We start from the raw sequence: 24350 nt of genomic DNA, 5'->3' as shown, positions 1-24350 counted from the left end.
GCTGACTCTGCTCCGAAGCCGGGCGAGCGCTCAGGCTGGTGGGCACCTGCCGAAAACCATGCCCCGCTGGAGCTCCTGGGGGTGGCCAAATAAGTCCACGGGACGGAAGGGGAGTAAAGGCTCTGAACGGGCACTGAAGGGGTTCAAATCCTGGCTCTGACACTTACTGCTGTGACTCCTTGGGCAAGTCCCTCAAGGTCTCTGAGCTTAGATTCCTTATCTGTAAAACGGGGGTGATTACCTTCATAGTGTTGTTGTATGGGTCAGAGATGCTTGGCACAATGGCTGCAGCATCGTAGGTACTCAACCATGTTAACCACAAGTACACATAAAGGAAAGGGAAGGGACAAGCCTACAAAGAGACTGTGAGAGGGAATGTCGGGGTAAGGACAGCTCAGGCTTCTGATCTGACCCCTCCCTGTCCAAGGGAGGCCACTGGGCTCAGAAGCAACTCACCACAAGACTGGACCAGACGTCGGGCCTTCCGACTCCTGGCCTGGGGCTCCTTCCCCAGTCCCACACTGCCTCTCCCCACTAACTGCTCCCATGGGGACGGCTCAGGAGGGGTGCTGCCGGAACCTTCTGAACCGAGGGCCCATTTCACTGTCCTGGGCAGCCTCCGCCAGAAGTTTCCCTTCTCTCCATCCTAAGGTCCTCAAATGACTAAAGGGCAGTCCTAGGCTTTGCTCAGACGCCAACTCTGTGTGACCTGGTGCGAGCCCCCATCCCCTCACTGGGCCTCAGTTTCTTTATCTGTAAACTACACTTTCCAGTCTTCCAGTTTTTCAATTTCTTTAGCCAAAGCCTGGAGCGGCCAAGATCTAACTCTTCTTTCCAGCTGTTCCCAGCACCCCCAGCCCCAGCAGGCCAGCTGGTCTGCACCAGTCCCTCGGGGTATCTCCAGCCTGTGGGAAGGCAGGGGTGTGTGGGGCGGGGCTTGGATCTTACAGTCTCTATTGTACTGGAGCCGCTGAGGACGGAGTCTCCAAAGAGCATCAGTCCCCCCACCCCGCCTACCAGTCCGGGGCGGTCCCCCCAGCAGCCGCTTTGCCAGAGGAAGGAAGCATCAGCAGGTGGCACGGCAATCACACCAGCAGCAGGGCGGGCCGGGGGCGGGGGGCATGCTCAGCACTAGGCGAGGGGGCACGCCAGATGGAGGCTCTTACTTGAAAGGTGTTAGACAAAGGTGTAGTGGAGTCCGTTGCTTAAGGGGGGGTAAGGTGGCACCGTCCTGGAGGACAGGGGGGCTTTAGGCGGGAGGAGGGCCAGCTGCTGCGCTAGACGGGTACACAGGAATTAAGCAGTGCGTTAGGCTCCTCATCTGCTCCCGCAGCACCAGACGCTCCACTTGGCAGGGCTGGGGAGGTGCGGGCCCCACTGCCCACACTATTCGTGGCCTCGGCTTGGTGGGGGGTGAGGGGCACATCCATGCGGCCTGGCTGGGACTGACCTGCAGATCCCAGGTATGGCTGAGATGGGGAGAGGCAGCAAGAGGGACGAAAGGCTGCAGCAAAGGTGGCCACTCAGCAGGAGGTGAGGGGGGCCCTAAGTGACCAGGTGTTAAGTTTGGGGCCAGCTGGTGGCAAGGAAGCGGTGGTGGGGTGTGCGTGGGTCCACACAGCAAGCACAGGCTGGAGAGGAGGGCACTTATGGTGGAGCAGTTCCTCCACTAGGACCCTCGACACGGGGAGGAGATCGAAATTGCTAAGGTGGGACACAGGGAGTCCCCGGGGCCACAGGAGGAGGGGCCCGGGTGAGCCATCTACTGCCTCCCCGACCCCCGAAAACCACACTGACCACCTCTCAGCACACTCAGTATGTCCCCGAACAGAGTCAAGACAGCAGGGATATCGGGAACCCTGTGCAGGATCAGGGCACCGGGACAAAGAACAGGCTCCCACTGAGATCTTGGTCCCTCCCCTTGTCCTTGGTCACTCCCATGGCTTCTCCAGGCACCATTCAAGTTCCGCTCCCCAGACCAGACACCCCAGGGGCAGTCACCTCGGTCACTTCGAGACCCTTAGGGGACTGGTGGGGACTGTGCCACCACTTCAGGCTCTGTGACCACCCCCTCGCTAGAGCACACCTGCCGAGGGCACGCCCAGCCACACAGTGGCCTCTGCAGGCAGGGAGAAAGTCCTAGGTGGACTGTGAGCACACACAGGTAGGGGAGGGGCAGGCGGAAGGAGGAGCCAGGAGTCCCTGTCCCAGCTGAGAAAACCTTTCTCCCCTCAACCCCCCCCACCCATGCACGCACGCGCACGCGCACACGTAGGCACAGGCACACACCCACCTTCCAAGGTGTTGTTTTTTCCCCACTGGTCAGCAAAGTCCCACTTACTAAGTCCTGCTTTCTGAGGTGACTCTAAGGTGAATGGTGGCTTTGACTTGGGGAAAAATAGCAGGGGTCCCAGGGAGGACCGGAAGGCCCCATTCTGCCTTGTCCCAGCAAGAAATCTAAGCGCCTGCAGCTTCCCTGCTCCCACCTTGATGAGGCCAGAAACCTTAGCCTTGGCCCCTTAGCTCAGGGGCCTGAAAAACCTGTTCTTAACCCACAATTCTCCAGTGCTTTATAGCAGCATCACTTGCATATTTGAGAAGGAGCTAGGGACCCCTCTCCAGGGCCGCTGTCCTCTGACACTCCTGAGCTCCAGGACCCTGCTGCCCAGCCTGCTCCGTGTCACCTTCTGAGCCCTGTGGTGGCTCACGAAACAACAGAGCATACCACTGGCCTTCAATCACCATGCCTGACACCTGGTTTTCCATGGACTCCAACAGACCTGACTGGACCCTGAGCCCCAAGGGGCACCGGGCAGGACCCGGCTTCCATGGCCTCACCTGCCACCTGCTTGCTGCGCTGGGAGGCCTCGGAGGCCAGGGCGTAGGAGATGTTGATGATGCGCTCCTGCTCCTGCAGCTGCGTGTCCAGGTCGGCCGCGCTGTCCCGGTCCTGGCCTGAGGTCGGCGGCAGGTTGCACATGCTGTAGGACAGCCGGAAAGCAGGTGGTGGGCCCTTGCCACCCCCGCCACCCTCCCCAGCTTGGCCACTCCCGTGGCCAAAGAAAAGAAAGATTAGGGGGCATTGATAAGAACGGTGCACTTTCTCTCCAGACAAAGGTGTGCACGCTTCTCCCCAAATACGCTGCCAAATCAGAGCTACGTTCTTTCTGGCGGGGGCGGCAGCGGCGAGTCACAGAACTCAGGCTAAGAGCTCCAGCTCTGGGCTGCTGTTAAATCCAGATGTGGAATGGCTCTGAAAGGGGGGCCGTTCAAACACCACGTTTCTGTTCTGAAGCTATGGAAGCTGAGGGGACAGGGAAGCCACTTCTTAGGGCCCTGTCCTAGACTCCAGGGAAGCGGGGAAGGCCTCCGGGCACCTCAGGACAAGGCCGGGGCCCCTGGCGCTGGTCTACAGGTCTGCGTGAGAGAACACGAGCCCTTATGCTGGGAGCCCCGACTGCGGCCACTTCACCGCCATGCATGGCTCCACTCCCCACACTTGCCAGGGTCCCAGGACACAGGACAGGACTTCTATGTTTCAGGACTTCTCAGATGACCGGGCAAGCTTCCCCAGTGATCTGCTGGTGACACGCCGAGTGCCAGCCTGCCCTTTCCAGTGAGGAGGAAGCTGGTAGAACACACACCCTAGGCAGTCTGGCACGGGGCCCACTCAACGGAGACCCCCGTGGGGTGGGGCCTAGCGGGCCACCAGGACCCGGGCAGCGGGAGAGCTGACCTGGACCGGGCGAGGATGTTGCGAATCTTCTCGGCTTTGCGATACCGGGCCTGCAGCTCCTCCAGGCTGGGCGGCTCTTCAGGATCCAGCTCTACATAACGCTCAGGAATGGAGACCTTCTCCGGTTTAGACAGCTGAGGAGAGGACCAGGAGGCCAGGTTGGGGGAGTGCGGATCAGGTATTTGGGTTTGGGACCCGCTCCCACACCCTGTCCCCCTCCATGAGGAAGCACACGTTGCCCACAGAGGTTAAGTGACTTGCTAGGATCACAATGGCAATCCACAGTGGAGTCAGGATCAGAACCCGGGTCTGACTCCAGAACCATGTTCCTTCCACTACACCAAGCGACCTTCTACAGGGGAGGGGAGAAAAGGGGGAAGCAAAACAACTGGACTAGAAGCCCTCAGGATAGAAATGGTCATCCTTAATGCAGCCCAATGCAATCAGACCGCTGCCAGCCTCTCCGGCCACAAGGACTCACTTTGGGGCCTCTGCACTTTCCTCTGCCTGGGATGCTCTTCCTTTGCTCTGTTGACTCTGCTCATCATTCCAACCTCCCCTCAAGAAGCCTTCCCTGAACCCCGCCCACTACTCCCTCCTGCTGTCTCCCTCCCTCCCCGCTGTCTGCACTGGGATCACTTAGTAGGCCCTCAGCAAACACAACTTGGATGGGTGTGGCTGGCTGGCTGGCTGAGTGGACATCTAGGGGTGGTGACAGTGCTTTATGAAAGCTCCTCTGACCCAGACGGGAGGCAGCCATGCTATTTACGTCTCTCTGGACTCCTAGCCAGGGAAAATGGCCCGAGTCCTGCCCACCAGCCTTTCACATGGATGGGTGGCAACCTCAGCTTGGGAAATCTCGCCTGGGCGCACACAACTTTGGCACACCCTGGGGAATTTTTTCCTCCTTGAACTAAAACAGCACATTAGAATGGGGTTGGCTGAAGCATCCAAAAACAAGCTAAATCCAATCCCAGGGCAAATCTGGACTTGAATTTAAACCCATGCAGCCCTTTCATTCTGGGGGAAGATGGCAAGAAATAAGCTCTTCTCTCTTGTTTCCAATGAGGGCAGATCCAAAGGAAGGAAGTAGATTACATTGTAGCAAGAGGGATTTAGGTTAGAGATAAGGAAGGACTTTTCCCCTGGCTGGCAGGCCAATTAGGACACTACAAAACACACTTTCATTGCTTGAGCAGAAGAAGCTGCTTTTGTGGATCTGAGAAAGCACAGACCTTTGGCTGTTTCAGAGGTGCCAAAGGCAAAAAAGTCTGAGGGCAGGGGACTCATTAACCCTGGAGCACCAGCCGACCCCAGAACTCATCCTGCAGAAGCGTCAATTTGCCCACACACCGCTAAACCTATCATTTCCTCTCATGCAATTCCAGGGTTGGCCTGTCCTCATACACATTTTTGGGGGGTATCTGCGGGCCACTGTGTTCCATTTAACAAAGTTATCATTCAGCAAATATTTATAGAGCACCAACTATGTGCTGGCCCAGTGTTAGGGAGACAAAAGTGAATCAAACAGCCATTAAACTCTGCCCTAAAGAGCTTACAAATGACACAGCAGAGGACTACCCTATGTCTTGAAGACCCTACATCTGCCACCCTCTGATTCCCTCTCTCTTCAACTGGGTAAAGAGACATTCCTGATGACTAGAGAGAGATGCAGGGGTTACCAGTTTTCCCAGGCCTGCCGGTCATGTTGCATTTGAGCCACCAGAGGGCACCAGAAGAATTCGTGCTAGAACTAAGCAGGTCTAGCTTCTGCAGTGGCTGGAAATTTCACCTGTGCTCTTCGAACCTGCTCTTCCCCCAACGTCTGATTGCCCCAGTTGGCCTGAGAGGCCAGTTGCAAAGCCAGTCCCGGGTTTTGAAAGCAACGTCTCCTAACCGTAACTACCTCATTACATGCCCGCTGTGTGCCAGGCCCTGTGCTCATGACCTTCTGATCATTCATTGCTCATCCTCTGGGCAACACGTGGAGTCAGTTACTACTCATCACAACTCACTTTACTGTTGAGGAAACAGGCACAGAGAAGTTAAACACCTTGCCCCAAATTACAGAGAGTTAGATTTGAACCTGCCATCAAAACCCTGGGTTCCTTTTATCGATTCAATCTACCATCCATCTTATCTCCTGGGCCGAATGAAGCTGAGCCTTGTCCCCATTGAGGACAACACCCCCCAGTGCCACCGGGAGAGTGGGTTAGGCTGGGGGACTGAAGGCCGTGCCTCCTGGGGGAGCATGAAGGAAGCCCCCGCCCTCACCTCTCTGCTGATGTCCAAGTCATAGTCTTGAGGTTCCAGGTCCAACTCAGTGACAGGCATGGCCTGTACTTTCAACCAGCCATTCTCCTCCTTGTCCTTTCTTTCCCCTTGCACGGCGCGGTCCAGCAACTGCAGGTCAAAGTCCTGCTCGCGCTTCCACTGGCAACAGAACAAGAGGATTAAATGTAGTCACGTCCTGATTTCTGTGGGAGTCACGCCGGTCCCCTTCTGAATGGTCTCGCCGGCCCTGGGGTCCTTGGGAAAGTGGGCCTGTGACCCCTTAGGGAAGGGCTCTGTGACCAGGGGCCTCAGCCTCCTCATTTCATAAAATAAGGCAACGGTATGACACGGATAGCCCCTGCTCTACACTGTGACTCTCCGGGTTACAGAGGATGGGGCCGCTGCCCCTTTGATATGAACTGATTCCAGGCTGCTGCTTTCTTTCTGATCTGGGTCCTCGTAGGGTTCAAACATGCATCCTCAGGGCACGGGTTGAACCACCATGATTTTAGATTCACAATGGTCCCCAGGGATACAGGAGGTTCCCAGATGCAAGCAGGTGACCCCAAAACAATCTGGGAGAACTCTGGAGAAGGGATTTGCCCCTTCTGCTAACCCACAGTCGTAGAAGGCTTTCTAGTTCAGGAGCCATATGTCTCAGCTCAGAAATGATGGAAGAAACAAGCCCTTTGAGGCCCTGGTAAGCACGTGGAATAGCCAAGTGCCTCTGTAATGGATGCTCGCAACAGGATCCATTTAGGGTGGGCCTACTGCACCCACAGAGGGGCTGGAGAGGTGCAAGCAGGAGTGGCTTGGGGCCAGTGCGGCAGATAAACTGCTGTATGTTACAGCATCTATATGGGGCAAAAGTTTAAGTTAGAAAACAAACAAAATCATGTAAAACTGAAATGCTAGATCACATGCAACGTTTTCAAGGCTTTAGCTCAGTATCAACCCTTTAACAAGTGTCTCCTCACAGGGGGGAAATTTCACTGGCCGCTCTAAGATCCAAGCACAACTGTGTGGCTCCAAGGCAGCCCTCCTGATCACCGGTGCGGCCCGCACCCTCATGGACCTTTGACGCGGAGCCGGTTCTGAGAGGAGGGAACAGGCTGAAAGCCTCTCTTCTCTCGAGCAGAAGCCAGATGCTTTTCCGCCCCAGGTGACCTCCTCCCTCCCATCCCATGCACCTCACAGAGCCCCAAGCGGCCGAGATTGCCTCTGATGACTCTTCAAGCCCCTCCAAAGCCCCGAACCGACAGCCATTATCAGCACGTTCCACCCATTCATGCACAAGCTCTCAGTACTGATTCCGAGCCAACAGAATCGCTCTTAGGTTTCCAATCACAGTATGAAAGGATTAGGCAGTTGACATCTCAGGGATGAAAAATTAATTTAATGATCCACAAAGAAAAATCACATTTTCTTACACGCTCACATGTGCCCCAGAAAGAGAGAAAAGTCCTCATTTAAAGCCAGCCTGATTGTTTCCACAAACAGAAAAAGTGCACTAGGCTCTACGGTGTATCCTGGGGAAGAACCACGCCAATCCATTGTCAATAAGCAACACGTTTATTGGCGCTGATACAGAGACTTACACAAGTCTTGTCTTTTTTAAATGAAAAATTACAAGGTATTCAAGTTACGATTTTTAGATAACCTTTCTACATTTGAGACATCAGGTTGTAAAAGGTCAGTGTTAACCCACATGACATTTGCTGATAAAGTTTAAAAGTTACTGGCTTTGCAGCTTTTCAGGATGTGCGTGTCCTGGGTCTTACCCCTTGGGTGTCTGAGCTATCAGCTGCAGAGAGGCCCTCTGAACACAGAACATAATGTCTTGCTATCTGTTCAAGTTATTAAATACTAAAAACACAAAAAATTTTCCTTAAGAAATTGTGCGATGGAACTGAAGGAATTAAAACCAAACCACATTAGACTTGATAGAATTTATTCAAATGTACAATCTCTGAAGTCCGTGTCTACTGTCCAGCTGTAAGACACGGACTTGGATAAATTCATAATGCCCAGACCTCTGCCAGTGACCACGCCCTCAGGCGGCAGGTTGGCTCAGTCTTGCGGGGCAGCTTTTGGGGTAAGTGAATTATGAGTCAGTAGGCCTGCACAAAGGGGGCAGCAGAAAGGAGAGTCACACACGGGAGTGCTCGCTAGGCTACGGAGACAAGAGCTGCTATTATAAGCCTGGTAACAAAGAGCACAGGCCAGTTAGAGAATGTTCAATGCAAATTAGAAGCTTCTGTAAACACAATCAGGCAGGATTAGAGAGGCAATGAGCGGTAACACTAAAAGCAAAAGAGCTTGTGCAATGAATTAGGGAAAGAACAGTCAGGCTAGAGGTCTTGGGAAAAGTCAAATGGGATGTATCCAAAAGGGACCTAAGGCGACTGTGGGCAGGGTGCAGTGCCTGGAAGCACCACCAGGGGGCAGCACAAATTCCCTGGCTCTCCTGGGGCACCACAAGGCTGGTCAGCACCACTAGCGGTTGGAAACCACAGCCCTGAGTTTGGGTGGGGGGAGGGGGGGACATGACCCTGTGCTCAGTTGCCCCACAAGGCATCTGCTTGGAAGTTTGGGAGGCTGGTGGGCTTCTGCACCTACTCATCAAATCATCACCATCTTCCTCCTCCACTCCTTGAATCCTTGAACCCTGTACATATTACCCAAGTCCTTGATTCAGCTGAGAGACTCCGAATGTCTACTAAGGCCTCTTTGAAGCTTGGCTCAGATAACTTATACTGGATACTTCTTCAGGGTCCTACACTCTGCAGTGGCATCCTCACTCCAGCTCTGCTTTCTGGTCACCCTCTGACCTGGCCGCCCATGCATGACGTGTGCTCTGAACCATCCAGGCCAGCAGCCCACTCTCTCAGGACTGTGACGTGCTTGTGTTTGGGGGACTCGGGGAAGCTCTGCTCCCTGTCCCAGCCCCGCCTGCCTGGACCCTCCTAACATACTGAGCCGAGGTCTCCGGGGAGCGGGTGGCTGAGGTAGCGAGACGAGGGCAGGTTCGTCCTCTCTCCTTGGCTCAGCGTCCTCTTGCGCTCCCGGACCAGGGCCTTCTGGTGCCGCTTCATGCGCTCCAGCTGCTCCTCCGCACTCATCTTACTTCGCTGGTGGTCCCCTGAGTACAGGCGCTCCAAGGCACTCTTGGGTCTCTGAGGAGGAAGAGGGTGAGAGACAAAGCAGCTGGGCTGGGAACACACAGGGCAGCCACGCTGCGGGCTTCATTCTGACTCTTTGTCTGCTTCCTTCTCTCTCTCTCTCTCTCTCTCTCTCTCTCTCTCTCTCACACACACACACACACACACACACACTATCTAGTTGGACTCTTCTCAGCCATAGAGAATCACTTCCTCTAAACTCACTCATAGACATGATACCCCCAGCCCTCACAGGCTCTCTGGGAAGCACCCCATTCTGCAGATGCAGACACTGAGCCCCAGGCCTGTCCAGTCAGGCATATATGTGGTGCGGTCAGAACTCAGGGTTCAGACTTCCTGGGCTCCCTCCTCCAAGCCTGACAGGCTGCGGAGAAAGGGAAGGGAGCTCCTCAGGAAGTGGAAAGGGCAGCGTGATGGCCCTCTTGATGGGGAGTGGGGAAGACATCACTGAGCACACGGTGACAGGAACCCTGAGCTCAGGAGGGGCTGAGATCACCTCAGAGACCATCCCCAGGGCTCACAGGATCGCCAGTCACCATGCACCTTGGAGCCCGTCCCTCTGCGAGAGGGAGCAGTCAGCTCCTCAAAAACTTCTCAAGGCCACTCACAGGAAAAGTCATCTTGTTGCTTTCGGTATTGAAACCCCTCCGGAGGGTGACGTAGGGAGCAATGGTGGACGACTGCTGGAGCCTTGATGTAGACCCTGAGAGCCCTTAGTGAGGAAAGAGAAATGCAGGGATATTTGTGGTGGGGTGGTCAGGCCACCAGCCCCTCCCTAAACACCCCCCACTGCCATGAAAGGAACACAAGGGCTCAGCCTACAACCCCATTCTTCTTTCTCCCCAGGTCCTGGGAGAGCAAGGTGCCAGGTAGAGGAAGAGGGACCAGCCCAGCGGTGCCCTCTCCCCAGTTGGGGACAGTTCCCTAAAGATCTGTGGAGTACCCTAGTCTTCCCTCACGTGCAGAAGGCTGGGGCTGCGTGGCAGAAAGGACGGAGTGGTAGGGATACCCGTCATCCCTTCCTCCTGATGAACTCCCAGGCATCCTGCATGACCCTATGTGGGTACCTTCCTGTGTGGAGGCTCCTGAAGTGCCTCAGGCAGAATCAGCCCCAATATCCCTCAGTATATTCACTGGTTACTGACCAGAGTGTCAACATACCTGTCTAAACAGACTGCAAAATTCAACAATGCCTGGTTGACTAATGGAATAGATGAGTAAATAAATGAAGGAAGCACCAAACATTTACTGAGCACTTAGTATGTCAGGCACCGTTAGATTCCGTCTCACTGGCCCTACAAAGTAAGCGTTACTTGACCAGTGTAGAGGTGCGTGATCTGAGAGGCTCAGAGAGGTTAAGACATTTGTCCACAGTCACATGGTAGGAGCATCATGGGCCATGCGCTTCCCATGTCTGGGTCCTGCGGCTTTGAGGAATCACTTCACCCTGGCTGGCCGGTGCCACAGGCTGCGCTTTCTCTACAGGCAGTGACTCTTATCAGAGGCAGTCCTTCCGTCTGGGAAAGGGCATCCCGCTGACTGAGGGCACCGCTAGCATTTAGCACGTGGGAAAGAGAGTAAGTGTCCTACAATGCCCAGGGAATCCCAAGCAACAAAGAACTGTCTTGTGTGCAATGTCACCAATACTGCCATTGATAAACACCTCTAGGCAGTGATAAATGAAGGGGACAGGGCCTCTGGGCACAGTACCAAGGGTTACTGTGGCCCCAACTCAGCAAACTCCAGAGCCCACACCTGCAGGGGCAAGTTCAGGTCACAGCAAACCTAGACAGCACGGTGAGCTGGGAGTCACATAACTCCACGCATGCCAGAACCACAGCTGTGGGTCCACCCGGCCAAAGCGGGAAGAACACGTGACCATCCACCTCCAGAAGCAGACAGAAGAAACAAAAGAGGGGGCGTGGTCTGCCTGCTCACGGGCTCCAGGAGGCCTCCTTTTATGAAACTTCCTGAGGAAGGGGTCTGGCTATGGGAAAGATGGGGCACAGTGAACATAAGGGTCTCTTCCCATCCCCGTCTTGAAGGCAGAGGGGAGGACAGTGAGAAGGCCCAATGGAAGAGAGAAGTGTGTTTGTTTAAAAAAAGGACTCACTGAGTCTTAGAGTGACACAGAAGGGGAAATGGCTCTCCGAAGGCCCCAGATCGCCAAGCTGATGCAGTCACCCGACATCCTGGCCTGTGGGATGCAGCGGCTCCAGGGCCAGAACACTGCGACTGGATTCTGGCTCCGTCAGTTATTCGCTAATTAGCAAGTTACTTAATTTCTCTGAGCCCTAGTTTTCTTATCTCTAAAACAGAGATAATAGTACTTCCCTCACAGATTATGAATATTAACTAAGTGATTATATAGTGCTTAACGGGACACAGTGCCCCGCTTTATAATAATTGCTGTTATCATTATTTCCAGGAAAAGCTGTAACAAAGAGAAAGAGAACCAGGACATGCGCCAGAGGGAGGAAGGACAGGCCCTCCCTGCAGCCCAGAGCCCTTGACAGCTGCTGCCGAAGGCTCAAAGCTGTGGGCAGAAGGGTGCGAGGTACCGAGGGTCAGGGAGCAGTGGCCAGTAGTGCTGGGGGGCCCCCAGAAAGCACCCACAGAGAGTGTCGCCGTACCTCTGCCTGGCAGCGTCTGGTACCTGCTGTCGGAACCCACGAGTCCCAGGGAAGGCTGGGCCATGTCCCCACTGAAGGTTGTCAGCTCAGGCTCACTAACGTATGACCGGAGCTCCACCTGTGGGCAGAGTCTGAGGCTGTCGTATCCGCCCAGCATCACACCACCATCCCTCTCCCCACCCACAGTGGGCAACCCCAGCGTCCTCCCTGCTCACCCTCGAGTCCCCGTTCACACACTGCCCCTGCTCCCGGTCTCGCTTCCTCTCGTCCGACTGCCGCTTGAGGCCCCTCACTGAGGTGTGCCGGATGATGGTGGCCTCCCTCGGCAGAGGCGGCACAGCTGGGGGCTGGTCTTCGGGGCTGTAGAGCTCAGGGAGTGGGGGCCTGGGCGGCGCCTCGTCTTCCTGCTCAGAAAAAGGAGAACCAGTGCCCAGTGAGCGGGAGCGGAAGGACGCCGAGTGGCCCCACCTTAGTGGTGGCCCAAAGGGCCAGAACGGGCTGCCTCGGCCTGCGGAGCATGACAGCTGCAGCCCAGAGATGCTGACACTGCCCCTGGCTGAGCTGTGAAGGCGGTGATATCTCAGCTCAAAATCCATCTTTTGATTCACACATTTTCCAGTTTTCAAGTTGTTGCCTCTACATAGTGTCTCCACATCCAGAACCCAGGTCTCCCAGCCCCATGCTCCTATTCCACTTGCTTGGAATGAACCCTACGTGGAGCAGGCTGGCAACTCCGTACTTATCGATAAGTCTGTGACCGTGCCCCCACTCCCAAAGGTCTGCCACACTCCCCGGCGCTCAGACTGCACCGCTCCTTGTCCCTGCACCATCTCGGGATCCCGCAGCAGGCTGGACAGCGGAGCAAGGACAGACAACCTCACTGCCCTGTCCATCAGAAGTGTGGCTGGTTACAAAATATTTCCTCCTTCCCGACCTGGGGGCTAACAGGCGGTCAGAAATGGGTGACTCACTGCCTGCCCTGCAGCCCACTCCCTGCGGATGCTGAACGCCACTGTCTGTCCCAACATCCCCTCCACCCCGCAGGGCTACAACTCTGAGGGCTGTGGCTTCCCTAGAGATGGAGAGCCTGGCTCCCAACAGCCATGGACACCTACTTCCGGGACAAATGACCATTGAGACGCCTTCCTCTTAAACTCTCCCCCCTCCCCTTTCTTATGTCTAACTTTGTTTTGTTTTTCAGAATTTTGCAGAGTTCAGGAAAGGGGGCTGCAAGCTTGCCTTGCAAGGGTGTATCAGCATTTGTATGTAACACATTCCATCCCTGGGTGAAAATTATCCCCTGAGGCTTCCGAAACTGACAAGGTCTTGGAATCGCCAATTTCTAAAAAGCGCCCCAGAAAGATAAACACATAACATTGATTGCCCTTGACTGAAGGCAGTAGAACGTCTGGAGCCAGAGGGCAGAGACAGACATTTTATTATTTTTTTTAATATCTTTTTATTTTGTACCCTTTGAGAGTATTATCTAATAAAAAAGTGACATTAAATTCAAGAAACTAGGCCAAATAAAAATGAAAGAACTGTAGCTACATGCACCAATGTGGGTGAATCGCACAAGCATAAGATACTGAAGAAACGGTGTAAGATACAAAAGAATAAAAACAGTGTTGAATATAGGTAAAACTAAAGTATTTAGAGCTGTGTACATAGATAGCAACACTTGAAAAAGGGCAAGAAAATTATGCAGAGTCAAGAGTCAAGATGGTGGTTACCTCCAGCAGAAAGAGCCTTGCACTGGGAAGGGACCCACAGGCCTGAGGGCTTCTGGTTGCTGCAAATCTCTATGTCTTGGTCTGGGTGTCCCCACCAGGGACAGACCATGGGTGGTCTCCTTATTATTACTCGTTAAATTATATATTCATGTTTTATGTCAATTTCCGGACATCATTTCACAAATATAAAATAAGCAAACAATAATAAAAGTGGTGAAACTGGTGAACATACATGTGACACTGGAGGAGGGGAGAGGAGATCCCCGGTCACCCCAATGCTGACCCCGCTTGGAAAGTCCTGTCCCGAGCCCCAGAGGTCCAAGCTGCGAAGAGCAGACTCGGTGACTGTCTATTCCGGGCTGCTTGTTGTGCACAAAGGGAAACTGAGGCAGCTCAGAGAGGGGACAGGCCCTGTCTGAGGATTGAGAGAGAGAGAGAAGGGCTGGAACCCAGGTGGCCCGGCTGCAGGGCAGGCACGACTGCCCTCTGCTGCTTCTCCCAGCTGGCAGGCGGCCTGCCTTACGTTGGCAACCGTCTTCCCCAGCCATTCCTGTTTGTTTTGCTATTTCTACCCCCCCATTTTGTGGCTGGTGCTCCATGCCTCTTAGATCTGGGATGGAGAAGGAGATCTTAAGATGAAGAAATTCACAATGACCCTGGGTCCTGGCAAGTGTCTTCTAAGCTCTGAGGCTTGGCCGTGGCTGGAAGTAGGTAGATGGCAAGGACCAGGATATGGGAACTTGTGTGTTTAAGCCGCTCCTGTGCACCAGCCTCTTCAGACGTCTTAGGCACTCACAATACCCAGGCAAGGTGCCTCCAAGCAAAATCCTGGGGGGTCCTCCTTCCAAGGTCCCTTCTGCTACAGCTTCTCAGCCACCTGGACCGAACCCCCGTGTTCTCCAGCCAAAGCTGGCCTGGCCCTAGAGACATCCGCTATCACGGAACCTGACCGCATCATCTGTTTCCTTAAAGTCCCTTGTCATCCCAGACTCTGCCAAGGGCTTGGCCCCTTTCCATGCCAGGCAAGCCAAGGCATGGGTTCAGGCAACCACAAGGACCATAAACCTGGCCTGAGGACCTGGGGTGAATGTTCAATAAGATGACAGATGCACAGAGAATGATCAGGAGATGTGGATTGAATCTACTAGCCAGTGTGGAGACCTTAAGCAAATTTAACACCTTTGAGCCTCAGTTCCCTTATCTATGAAATGAGAACACCGACGGTCCTGTCTGTACTCTATGAAGTTATTTCGAGGATCAGATGCATCCTACAACCCAGCAGAGTGCTCAGCTGTAGGTCAGGATAAGGATACTCTTCTGCTAAGATGAGCTCTTTGCCTGCAGGTGTGAGTAACTGCAGGTCTGCAAGGGGCAGCCACACACTTCTCTGCACAGTGCAGATCACAACTCCCACCTACTCGTCGCAGTCACTTCCTCTTGCTGGGCCTCAGTTTTCCCAACTGCAAAATGGGAGGGTTGGGCTAGATTATCTCAAAGGGACCTTCCAATTCTGGGAGCCTGAGGTCCGATGGCAGGCCTTCCACTCCTTAACTTCTTGTGGGTCAGGACTCTGGCTGGTTCTAACTCTCCCCATTTCCCTAAAAACTTCTCTCCAGAGGACAGCTGACCTGAGGACAGAGAGGGACAGTCATCTGCCAGAGAGGAAAAGATGGCACTCAGCTCTTCGTCATCATACTTACAACTTTGGGCTTCGTCTTGGTTGGTGACTGAAGAGGAGACGTCACCTTCCTCAGCTGGGGTGGGTGAGGTCGGTACGGCACATAGGTTTGCAGCTGAGGGAAGAGTCGAACCTCCAGAGGGGTCCGCACAGGGCTGGTGGGAGGGCTGGGCTGAGGGGGTGGCTTGCTCTCCAAAGTTGAGAGTGAAGGCACAGGCGGGTGAGGAAACAAAGGCACCGTTTTTCTCTCTGATGGGTGTAGAGGGAAACAAAGGATGGGATGGAACAAAGACCCACTTCCTCAGAAGAGGGACTTACACCCTGAAGGCCTGCCCTCCCAAGGGCCATCCCACCCTTCGGGGTGCTGGCCCACTCACCCGGATTCTTGACCGACTCTACCAGGATTCTAAAGTTCTCTTTATTCGCACTCAGGCCTGCAATGACATCTTCAATCCTCCAGAGATCCTTCTGTATCTGGGACTTCTCCTAAGGAAGATGAGGTGGTGGTTCATTTCCTTCTTAGTGTCTTACAAGAAGGTTCTTCTCAGGACTTGCGCTGTCATTTCAGACAGGGCCCCTCACCCTGGGGAGGCAGCATTTCCTAGGGAAACCCCACCAGGGATAGAGCCAAGCCAGCTTTGTATGGACACGCAGACTTGGAAGATGCCCCTGGCCCAGGACAGAAATTTCAGAGCAGCTCTCACCAGTCCACCTTGCTTATTAGCTACACCTAATTTAAAAATAGACTGCCTTAAATACTGTAATTCCACTTATATGAGGGATCTACAGTCGTCACACTCAGAGGCAGAGCGCAGAGGTGGTTGCCAGATGTTGGGGGGAGGGGAGAATGGGGATTGTTGTTTCATGGGTACAGAACTCCAGTCCTGCAAGATAAAAACAGTTTGAGGAGACGGGTGCACAACAATGTGAAGACACTTAACACTACCAAACTGTGTATTTGCAAATGGTTAAGGTGGTACATTTTATGTTATGTATATTTGACCACAATTTTAAAAAATAGACTGTCACCTGGCTGGTGTGGCTCCGTGGACTGAGTTGCCAGACTGCAAACCAAAGGGTCACCAATTCGATTCCCAGTCAGGGCACATGCCTGGATGGTGGGTCAGGTCCCTAGTTGGGGGCGTGTGAGAGGCAACTACACATTGATGTCTCCCTCCCTCTCTTTCTCCCTCCTTTCCCCTCTGTCTAAAAATAAATAAAATATTTTTAAAAATAGGCTGTCTTAGGCAACAACGGCGTAGGGGAAGAGAAGGCAAGGACTAGAGATTACACCTTGCCTGGAATATAAAGAGCATCTTTTAAAACCCTGGGATTTGAAGGCAGTTCAGAGTACAATGGGCCATGGAAATTATTTGGTGATAAAAAGGAATGAAGTACTGATAAATGCTGCAACATGGATGAACCCTGGAAACATTATGTTAAGTGAAAGAAGCCAGACATAAAAGGCCACATATTATATGATTCCATTTATATAAAACGTCCAGAATAGGTAAATCCATAAAGACAGAAAGTAGGTTAGTGGTTGGCTAGAGCAGGAATGGGGAGTTAAGAGTGGGGGTGGGGAGTGACTATTAATAGGTACAAGGTTTCTTTGGCAAGAATTGTACAGCTTAACAGGGAACTATGTGATAAAGCTGTTACTTTTAAAAAAAGTAACAGGGAAAGAGCCAGGCTTCACAACATATGCGCTCTGACAAGTTACAACTAAAACTGGCTGGGAGGAGACCCCAGAAAGAGGTAAGCAGGGTCTGTCGTGATTAAGGGATCACAGGCATCTTTTAATAGAGTTGTTTAAACATCAAATAGAGTACTCTTTTGATTTTTAAATTATTATGGGGGAGGACAGAAGGTGTTGCACCCTCTGCTCCACTCAAGACACTGGCCACCCTCAATCAGAAGAGGTCTCACATGCTTATGGACCTGACTCTACGACTAGACTATGTGCTCCGATACATCCCCCAGGGGAAGGTTCTCAGCAGAGGCTTAGTGCATGTATGCTGAGTGAATAAAGGACCAATCAGTTAAAAGTCCCTGATCAAATACTGTCCAACAGCCATGACAACAGATGTCTGAGGCCTCCCTCCTAATGGGCTCCAACTCTCATGCTCTCCCCACCCTTAAAAACGCCAACACACATCATGAGGGCTGACAAGCAGATAGCAGACTTGACGCTCAGCTCCTCACTAAAGTACAAGTGTCCAAAAACAGACATGTTTTCGAGCCCAGAGAGTGTGTACAAGCTAACAGGATTATCTCTAGAGCGGAGATTCCCGAGCAGGTAGAGGAGGAGCGTGGCATTAAAACCAACTCTCTCTCGCCGCCCCCCCCGCCTCCGCCCCCGCCCCCGCCCCCGCCCGTCCACTTGCACACTTCTACCTGTCAGTTCACGACCCTACCCTGACTCTGTCCTTCTGTCACCCATGTGTAAGAGAAGGGTGATGAAATTTCAGAACTTAATGGCAAGGAGAAGAAACTTTTGGGGAGCAAGGCGGTGGGGCTTCATTCCTGTATCCCCACATCAAGCTGGGCAGAAAGGCTCCTGTGTACTATATTCAGCAAAGGCTTGAACTCACTGTCCCGAAGTAGGGACACCTACAGGCAGCTGCACCTATCACTGCCTCTCATAGTTACCTAGATGTTCTTTTATCCTCTGGCTTCCCTGGCCAGGTGGCCATGAAAATCTTCATAAACCAAGCCACTCATCTTTAATGAAAAGGCTATGAATTTTCTCACAGCCAAACCTGGCTAAAGGGGGACGAGTTTCCAGGCCCTGCTGCTGAGGATGGGTGTTTGGGGCTGCAGGCGTATCTCCAGTGCCAATGATTTATTCAGGACTCAGCTCGCCTGGCCTAGAATTACACCAAAGAAGTCAGCACAGAGCCTGCTCAAAGGAGGCCTTTGTGAGTTTCCCAGGCCATTGTGGCACTCAGGAAAAGTGTGAGCACTGCCACCAAGCGAGGTGCCAATCAAGCAGCAGGGACTAGGCTTCAAACTGGCCTATGTTTTACCAACTTAGCAGGGAGTCCGCGACAGGACCTGTACATTAAACCCATTTACTTTTCGGAGGGGAAAAAAGGTTTCTGGGCCTGCTGTATATAAAATCAACTGAAATAAGGCGCAGCAGAAATACAAATGGCCAACAATCACATGAAAAGATGTTCTATCTGCTAGTAATTAAATAAATGCAAACTAAAACAGGATGTCCTCTTCCAGCAGGTAGTCTGGCAAAAGCAAAAAAGACTGATAGCATCAAGTGCGGGCGAGGATGTGGGCAGACAGGTTCAGTACACTCACTCACTGCGGGTGGGAGGGCAGTGGGTACAGCCTGTCACTGCCAGGGACGGAGCGGGCAGCACCCGTTCACGTGGACGGGTACAGTCATTTCAACCCACTGAGTCCACTCCCAGGAGCCTATCTTAGATAAGTGCTCATAAATGAGCTCAAAAAGGCAGTTACACAGATGCTCACTGTGGCACCTTTTGTAAAAGCAAAACGCTGCAAGTGACATTAAATGTCCATCAGACCAGGAATGGCTAAATAAGTATAAATATCGAGGCTACAAAGTTCTATACAGCAGTTAAGAACTAATTTAAATTCATTTACTTAGACTAGCCATTTTCAACTTTTTCATTTCATGGCACACATAAAAACTAATTACGAAAATTCTGTGGCACACCAAAAAGCATGTTTTTTATAGATCTGACAAAAAAAAAAAAAGGTATAATTTTGATCCACTCACACCAGACAGCTATTGTTGGGTTGGCTGTCGTCATTTTTTTATTTGACAATCTAGGGGAAAGAGGTCAGCGCCCCCGACTAAGCAGTCAGGTATCGCACGTTCTAAAGATCCTGCTGCAAACCAGCTGGAAATCGCCAACGTAGACCAACAATGTCCAGCACAACCTGCTGGGATTATGGGACTCTTCTCTCACCTGTGCTGTCCAATACAGTAACCGCTGGCCGTGTGCGGCTCCTTAGCAGTTGTAATGATTCTAGCGTGACTGAGGGATACATTTTTAATGTTAGTTAATTTTAATTAATTTGTGTTTAAATTTAAATAGCTGCTGTATGGGGCAGCATAAACTTGGAGGTATCTTTCTAAGAAAAATTTCTACCATGTAAGGTTATGACAAAAAAGTGAGCTACTGAACAAGGTATAAGAACGATTCCTCTTTAAATAAACTAACTCCCATCCTAAAAAAAAAAAAACTCTAATTCTATGTGTATGCACACGTTTAGAAATGCAAAGGAAGCGGCCAGGAAGGCAACGCTGCTAACCGATGGCCCCCATTACTCGTGAGGAGGGTGGCGGTCTGGGGCAAGTGGGGGCAGGAAGGAAGGGGGGCTTTTGCTTATTTTTTGTTTTTGATTCTCACTGTCCTTTTCAAAGAGATGTATTCATGTGTTATTTGTAGAATCATAGAAACATCAGGAATAAAGAGCTAAATAAAAAACTACTGCTGAAATTAATCTGGCTCATTGAAGTCCAAGAAGATAAGTGTAATAGGACAGGACAGTTTAAGAAACTAATAATTAGAAATAACCATTTGAAGGACTTGGTCGATATTCACTTAGTATTTTCAAGCCACTATGCTAAGTGCTGGGGATATGAAAAATAAATAGGGAAATGCTAGTCAGCTTGGATGAAGGAAGTTACAGGAAAAACACAGCAGCAGAAGCAGGAGACAGACAAGCTCTGGAAGCCGAGCAGGCCAGGCTGGAGCCACAGGCAGGAGCCTCCCCGTGGCCCTGGACCCGCTCTCGGGGACCAGCTCCAAATGCTGAGTGGGGTGACAGCAGGGCCTGCGAAAAGCCTCCCAGTCCTGAATTTCCATCACTTTTTGGGTGAGGTCGACATCAGGAGAGTCAACATATCCATTAAACCACTTGAATGAGGAGCCTTGGCTAGAAATAGTTCATCATTTCGCAAGCTGAGCACCAGAACTGGCCTGGCACAGTGGCTCCCCACGAGAAGCCTTGATTAATGCTCGCTGAATTCAAATAAATCAAATTCATGTCAGGGCCCCGGAGGGGGAGGCCAGAGATCTAAAGCTGGGTTCAAAAGCAGGTGGTTTTCCATTTTTAAAACATTGAGGGTGGGGCTGGAGCCTGGTTGGGCACCATAGTGAGGGAACACTGGGCATCTGGGAGAAGAAAAACCACACAGAGCCGTTCTTCCCAAACCTTTGGGGGCAGAGGCATATGTCAACAGGGTGGCCTGGTTTTTAAGGGCAGTGGAGGCAGGGCTCTATGGTCACTTTTCCCGAGTGGGACAGGGGCCACAGCGATGGGTATCTCCTAGCCTGGCTTCTGGAAATGCTAATGACTGCCTGGAGAGGAGAGGCACCTCCTGGGTTCACACTACCTCCTCAGGTGAAGGCGCGACAACATCTATCTTGAGGAATCCGAGGAAGGAAGGGGGCGGGGCTTCCTGCTGCTGTCTGAGTGAGTAGCTAGGAGCCCAAGATGGGCCAAGAACCAAGACACATAGATCACTCTCAGGTCTCTGTAAGGGTCTCAAGGCTGGTATCGGTCTCCTCGGGGCTGTTTTCCCAAACCACCACAGAGTTTGTCTAAGAACAGAAACACAGGGATCCCCGAGGAGAGTGTGAGATGAGGAGCAGGCTGGGTCCCACAGGGGGAAGAGAAGGCCTAACCGGGGCTCACAAGAAATCAGAGCTCAGGAGGGATCAAGAGCCCTTGAGTCACCTGGAAAAAAAAGGCCCTTCTGTGCTGCTCCTGCAGCGTCTGCTTCAGCTGCTCCACATCGCTCTCCAGCTTCAGGTATTCATTCCAGGCGTTTTCCATCTCCTGTGGGCCAAGAACGCTTCTGATTCTTAGTTGTCCCCTGCCCCACAGTGGCCCTCTGAGCACCTTTGCTCCTGACCACAGCTGACCCAGCCAGGGAGAGGGGAGGGGAGCCCAAAGGTCTTGGTGAGAAAGAGACATGGGTTGTCTTCCCATTCACGCTCTGACCCCGGCCAACTGCACTGTCCTGTCTTCCATCACTGGGGATACTTTGGTTCCCAGCCCTGGCAGAAAGGGCCTGCACCACATCAGATGAACAAATAAAGTACGAATGGTGACATCTTAGAATTACCTGCATACAGATTAAGAAAAAGCCTTATAGGCTGCCCTGAGACATCTGGTCCCCTGGGTGTCACTGTAGCCACCTAGGAGTCACTGATGGAAAGGACCCTAAGTCAGTCCAGGACATGTCACCCCTGAACAAGGTACGCTACTGTCAGGAGGCAGCCTGCTACCCCAAGACTCTTGCCCCTGGCCACCAATTCCATTCTAGCTGGGGAGATGAGAAAAGCAGCCCCCGCCCAGCCCATCCTGAGGGGGAAGTGCCTCTGCCTTCCCGCCCTCTACGCACAGTGGACTCCCTGGAGAGCTCCGCCCGGATGTGGACGAGGTCCTCCTGCAGCAACCGCTGCTGGTAGGCGATCTTCTCCAGGTGCTGGGGCTGGTCTCGGTACTGCTCCATCTGCCTGTGCAGCACCTCCAGCACGGATTCCAGCTGGTCCTGCACCGGGCAAGGGTCAAAGAGCAAGATGGTAACAAGACAGTCCCTGCAGGCCTCCCCACGCCATGCCAGGAACTAAACCGCGACTGAAGGGGCCCATGTCCAGCTGCGGCCTGACAGGGTATCCGAGTCCAGCTCTGACTCTGCCCATAGGGTGGCCTGGAGCAAGTCACCCAATAGCTCTGTGCCTCAGTTTCCTCATCTCCAAAATGGGTGCAAGGCTCCCCACTTTTTATGGGATAAACAATGAGGATAAATCAGAGTCAATGGAAAACTCTTAAGTTCTTTGGGACAAAGGACATGTTATAAACCTTCAGCAACACAAATATAACACCTTGTTAAAATGCAATAAAGAGCCCTGACTGGTGTGGCTCAGTGGGTTAGGCATCGCCCCACAAAAGAAAGGTCACCGGGGGCACATGCTGGGGTTGCAGGCCATGTCCCCGGGGGTGGGGGCAGGGGGCATGCAAGAGGCAAGCAATTAACCTTTCTCTGGCTCCTTAAGGTTTATCTCCCTCTCTTTCTTCCTCTCTTCCCCTTCTCTAAAAATACTGTATTTTGTAGTGTATACTGTGCATTTTTTTGTCCAAATTTTTGAGGGAAAAATAAGGACACACATTATACATGGGCAGTACTAATTCCATATCTATATAAATGTTTTTAATTCTTTTATTTATGCTTATACCTTAAAAGAGTAACTTTAGAAAGCAATAACAATATCCGTATGTTCAAAAATAAATGCTAAAATTCTTTTATAATGCAAAAAACAAAACAAGTATCTAAATATAAAGAATAAATAATTGAATTAAAAAATTAAAACAAAAGATTTTTTCCCTGAAAGTTTGGGCCCAAAACGTGGGTGTGCACCATACACAGGAGTACATTATGCACAGCAAAATATGGTAAATAAACAAAGTCTTTTTAAAAAATGCAATACAGAAAAAACTTCACACTAAGTGTCTAAGAGCACAAACACTGGGGCTCCCAACCCTGCCCCGGTCCATTCCTGCCCTCACATTTAGACTTGCCTCCTCCATAGCCCAGGGTCCCCGGGGACATCATCACATACGAGGCGGTGGAGCCCTGCTCTCCCAGGCTCACCGCACCAGGCCCCCAGGGAGAGGGGGGCCAGAGTAGAATTAGGGGGAAGAGAGGAGGAGGGCAGTGACACCCTTTAAACCCAAAGACATTGTTCTGGGTAAACCAACACCTGTTGTTCGATACCATCCAGTCTATGACTGAGGAAAGACAAACCCCCTACTCCACCCAGCCTAAGATTATGCAAAACTGATACATACTTTGTTCTCCTTGAGGGCTCGTATCTTGTCTTCCAAGTCCTGGAGGATCCTGTCTTGTTCACAGAAGATGCTCAGTTTAACCTGTGAGCAAGAACAGGTTGCAGAAGGCCTGGGATGATGAGCAAAGGGCATGGCCTCGGGGTGGAATCAGAAAGCCTTTGGCTACAGAACCATCCAAACCCTGCCTGACGCTGTCCACCCCGGGCCCGGGGACAGCAGGCAGCGGAGGGGCCAGACTGCCACTCTGTTCACTCACGTCAATGTCACTCTCAGCAATCTTCACCGGCTTCAGGCTTCGGTCCTTGAGGAGGTCCCGGCCTGTCATCTGCGAGGCGAACAAGTTAAAGGAGATTTAACCACAGGGCTTGGGATCAAAACTCAGGAGGGAAAGTCAGCCCCACAATGCATCACTGGCAGGTAGGGTCATGGTGCAGGAGGGGCAAAAACTCAGGCAGTACCTGCTTTTTTTTTTTTTTTTTTTAATGCCTGTTTAGGAAAAGTAAACTTTTTCAAGATTTTAGTAGCACTTTTAAATTTCTCAAATTAAAGGAAACAAGATATTCAAGTTACCCTATCATCAACTGTAGCAGCTTATCTTTGCTCAAAACTGGTATGAATCTTGGAAAATTTACCACTAATAAGAGAGTTCTGCTACTGAACCTGGGGTCAGACACGAGTGACAGAAGTCCATGAACCCCACCCAGGCCAGTGGGGTGGGTGGACCAGGAGGAACAAGCAAATCTCCTGGACATTGTCAAGCCTTAGTTTAAAGAAATCTCTGAGCAGCCCACCTCCCCGGTAGTTAGGTCAGCCTTCCCCACCCTAACTATTTGGGATCAGGATCTGGCAAAGGGAAGGAGGAACCTGGATACTTCCTGGCTGGGGTTTTCGATTGATCCCTGAATAACTGAAGGTAGGCCATACTGGTATAAGTTACAAGTTACCCTGTCCTCCCAAGAAAGGAGACCACAAAGCAGGAGACAAAAATCACCCGAACTTACAGAAGGTTGGAATTCCACATTCCCCACTCCCCTACTTGACCCAACGTGGCAACCTGCTGCCCGTCTCTTACTGACCCCTATGAAGCTAAACTGTACCTTATAGCCCATGTTTCCATTTCCCCCAAACCACCTCCTTGCCAACAGCTGTGCAGGGGCAGGGGGACTTCTACACAGATGCTCTCCCCTCACGGCCAAGCCACGGGCAGGAATGGCCAGGTTGAATGTGCCCTGCATGGGGAGGCCGTCCTGCTGAACTCCATTTTGC

The 24350-nt window shown here is 52.1% G+C and overlaps 1 protein-coding gene across 2 annotated transcripts in view; it reads right to left on the bottom strand.

Moving 5' to 3' along the window:
• PLEKHA7 (pleckstrin homology domain containing A7) overlaps positions 1 to 24350 on the bottom strand; it is a 198102-nt gene that overhangs the window by 1007 nt on the left and 172745 nt on the right. The window contains exons 14-27 of one of the 2 annotated variants that reach the window (XM_054586036.1): positions 23341 to 23409; positions 23085 to 23165; positions 21637 to 21786; positions 20967 to 21068; positions 15614 to 15722; positions 15259 to 15485; positions 12041 to 12229; positions 11826 to 11943; positions 9801 to 9904; positions 8986 to 9186; positions 6011 to 6169; positions 3737 to 3870; positions 2839 to 2981; positions 1167 to 1277 (exon numbers count right to left, since the gene is read on the bottom strand). In XM_054586036.1, the coding sequence (XP_054442011.1) occupies positions 1177 to 1277; positions 2839 to 2981; positions 3737 to 3870; positions 6011 to 6169; positions 8986 to 9186; positions 9801 to 9904; positions 11826 to 11943; positions 12041 to 12229; positions 15259 to 15485; positions 15614 to 15722; positions 20967 to 21068; positions 21637 to 21786; positions 23085 to 23165; positions 23341 to 23409 (1887 nt within the window). In that variant the 3' untranslated portion in view covers positions 1167 to 1176. The remainder of the gene's footprint in view (positions 1 to 1166; positions 1278 to 2838; positions 2982 to 3736; positions 3871 to 6010; positions 6170 to 8985; positions 9187 to 9800; positions 9905 to 11825; positions 11944 to 12040; positions 12230 to 15258; positions 15486 to 15613; positions 15723 to 20966; positions 21069 to 21636; positions 21787 to 23084; positions 23166 to 23340; positions 23410 to 24350) is intronic. The other variant, XM_054586037.1, reaches the window with a different exon arrangement.

The sequence above is a fragment of the Pteronotus mesoamericanus genome, unplaced genomic scaffold (assembly GCF_021234165.1).
Source record: "Pteronotus mesoamericanus isolate MK-2021 breed Mesoamerican mustached bat unplaced genomic scaffold, CSHL_Meso_final contig_90, whole genome shotgun sequence".
NCBI classification, from domain to species: domain Eukaryota; kingdom Metazoa; phylum Chordata; class Mammalia; order Chiroptera; family Mormoopidae; genus Pteronotus; species Pteronotus mesoamericanus.
The sequence above is the reverse complement of the archived record's forward strand: the minus strand, read 5'-3'. Positions and strand labels throughout refer to the sequence as shown.